This window comes from Malurus melanocephalus, unplaced genomic scaffold (genome assembly GCF_030028575.1).
Source record: "Malurus melanocephalus ecotype Western Australia unplaced genomic scaffold, MMel_1.1 scaffold_122, whole genome shotgun sequence".
NCBI lineage: Eukaryota > Metazoa > Chordata > Aves > Passeriformes > Maluridae > Malurus > Malurus melanocephalus.
Window position 1 is genome coordinate 485,215 of NW_026623354.1, and position 2,366 is coordinate 487,580.

At 59.6% G+C, this 2,366-nt stretch overlaps 1 protein-coding gene across 1 annotated transcript in view; it reads right to left on the minus strand.

Moving 5' to 3' along the window:
- Nucleotides 1–704, minus strand: part of AFAP1L2 (actin filament associated protein 1 like 2) — a 64,593-nt gene extending 63,889 nt beyond the window's left edge. The window contains exon 1 of the mRNA XM_057370270.1: nucleotides 564–704. Coding sequence (XP_057226253.1) covers nucleotides 564–579 — 16 coding nt within the window. The 5' untranslated portion in view covers nucleotides 580–704. The remainder of the gene's footprint in view (nucleotides 1–563) is intronic.
- Between the last annotated feature and the right edge of the window lie 1,662 nt (nucleotides 705–2,366).

The following is a 2,366-nucleotide window of genomic DNA, read 5'->3' on the forward strand; positions in this document are numbered from 1 at the left end:
CCCACTCGCGGGCACCGCTTCCCCTCCATCCCCGAGCTGACTCCGGCCCCAATCGCGGGCACCGCTTCCCCTCCATCCCCGAGCTGACTCCGGCCCCAATCGCGGGCACCGCTTCCTCTCCATTCCCGAACTGACCCCGGCCCCACTCGCGGGCACCCCGATTCCCGGCCCCACTGGCGGAGATCGCCTCCCCCGGGAGCCAGTTCCCATTCCCAGTATCTGTCTCCCTCCTTGTCGTCCGCGGAGCTGGACCCCCGCCCATACACGGGACAGCCCTTGCCGGCCCCAGGAACTGGGTTCGTGCCCCACTCGCGGGGTTCCCCTTCCCGGTCCCATTCTCGGCAAACATCGCCTCGGGAGCTGCCCCCGCATCCCACCGCCGCCTTCCCACGGCGGGGGGAACAGAGTCCCGCGGGGGCCGTGTCAGTGGGTCTGCCACCCCCAAAGCCCACCCGCCCCAACGCTGCTCCCTCAGGTTCCCGATGCCCCCTCAGCGGTCCCCGCTCGGGGCTGCCGCGGGACACGGACACGCGTGAGGCTCGGCTCCCCTCCCCTCCCCTCACCTTTGTACTTCTCCATGGGGACGCAGCGGGGCCGCAGCCCAGAGACTGCCGAGGGCTCCGGGACGCTCCGCTGCCCGCACTCGGCTCCGCTCCGCTCCGCAGCTCTGATCCCAGCAGCGCCGGCTCCCCCGGCCGGGCCGGGCCGCCCCGCCCGCGCCTCCCGCCCCGCCCCGGAGCCGCGGAGCTGGCCGGGATCGGCGCTCGGGGCTGCCAGCCGGACCTGCCCCTCCATGGGGAGCTGCGGCCGAGCAGCGGACCCTCCCCGGGGCGTGGGGCCCCTCGGCGGCCGGTCCCTGGGGAGAAGCGCCGGGCTGGGGCCCGGGCAGGAGAGGAGAGCGCTGGGTGGTGGGTTGAGGTCGTGGGGTGGCTGCTGGGGCTCCTCGGGGTGCCCCGTGTTTGGATGGTGACCTCTGTGTGCTGTGGGGCTTTGGGCACGTTCAGAGCAAGGCTCTGGTTATCCCGGGATAGCCGTATGTGCTCCCGTACCGTGAGCCCAGCTCGGAGCCCGCAGACCCATCCCCTCCCTGCTCCGGGCTGCCAGGCTGCGCAGTTGGGTTCTCCTTCCACTGTGTCCCGGAGCCACTCAATTCGCACTCTCTTTTCCACTGATTTCATCAAGGTTTCTTGATAGGACCTGGTTCCCGGACAGAGCCAATCTCATGGGAACACGTCCTCCTCCATGGGTTCCAGTGACATTTTTCCCTGATTTCTGCCACGGCAGCCAGAACTATCATGTCTGAAATGCACAAATAATAACACACGGAGAAGTGGGCATCCAGTCTGACCTCAATACAAGGCACAGGTGTCAATCTGTCCACAGGCTACAGTTTTGGAGACATTGTGGGGATTTAATGTTTATATCATTAATGAGAACATTGAAAGTTACAATAGGCAAGGTCTGTGAGGGTTGTAGTGGAAATTTTCAAAATTAACATTGGTGTGGGGACAAGGGAGCTATACCTGCCTATTACAGGGCCTTTATGGCAGGAGGTGAGGCCAAGTGCCTGACCTGGGTATGCAGCTGTACTGTCCTGTGGAAAAATATACAACCAGTACCTAGAAAATGCTCCCCTTGGAACCTGTTAGACAAAGCCAATGGAAGGCTCGCAGTATCTATATTTTTCAGGTTTTGGACCTGTTACCCCACAGATCATTGACATCTGTGGTCCAAGGTGGCCTTGGGAAATGTCACTGCTGTTAATGTAGAAAAAACTCCAAGCCTCCATCATACGGCCTTCCTTACATTTTCTAAAAAGAGCCATGAGCAGGTTCTTTTGGCTCGCATGGAAAGTGAGCAGTACGACTGGAACAGCACAAGCCCTGCCATTCCTCGGATGCCCTTCCTGCCCCACCCTCCGAGGCAGTGCAGGGTGACACCTCTCAGAGGATCTCTGGTGGAACCAGAAAGTGACCTGTGTCCCATGGGAGCTCTCCATACAAGAACAATGCTGGTTAAAGAGCTGTTGCCACTCAAGGAAGCTGRGGCTGGAGCATCTCTCACCACTCAACCACAAAGARGCAAGCCAAGTGCCYGAACCATCAAATCCAGCCAGCAGAYAGCAGGCTGCAATGACTGGAGAAAAAGAAAKAAATAAATCTGTCTGCCATTTAGGAACTCTTCTCTCAGAGCTCTTTGCAGCTTCTTCTTGGCTTGCAGCTTTCAAAAATCTAGCAGGGTAAGCCTTGGTCTTGCAAACCTTTGAGGTGTGCCTGTGCCTTGAAGCAGGTGAGCAGGCACTCTGAACTGAGCAAGGCTAATTAAGGATAATACCAGTTACACAAACTAATTAGAGATGATTTGAA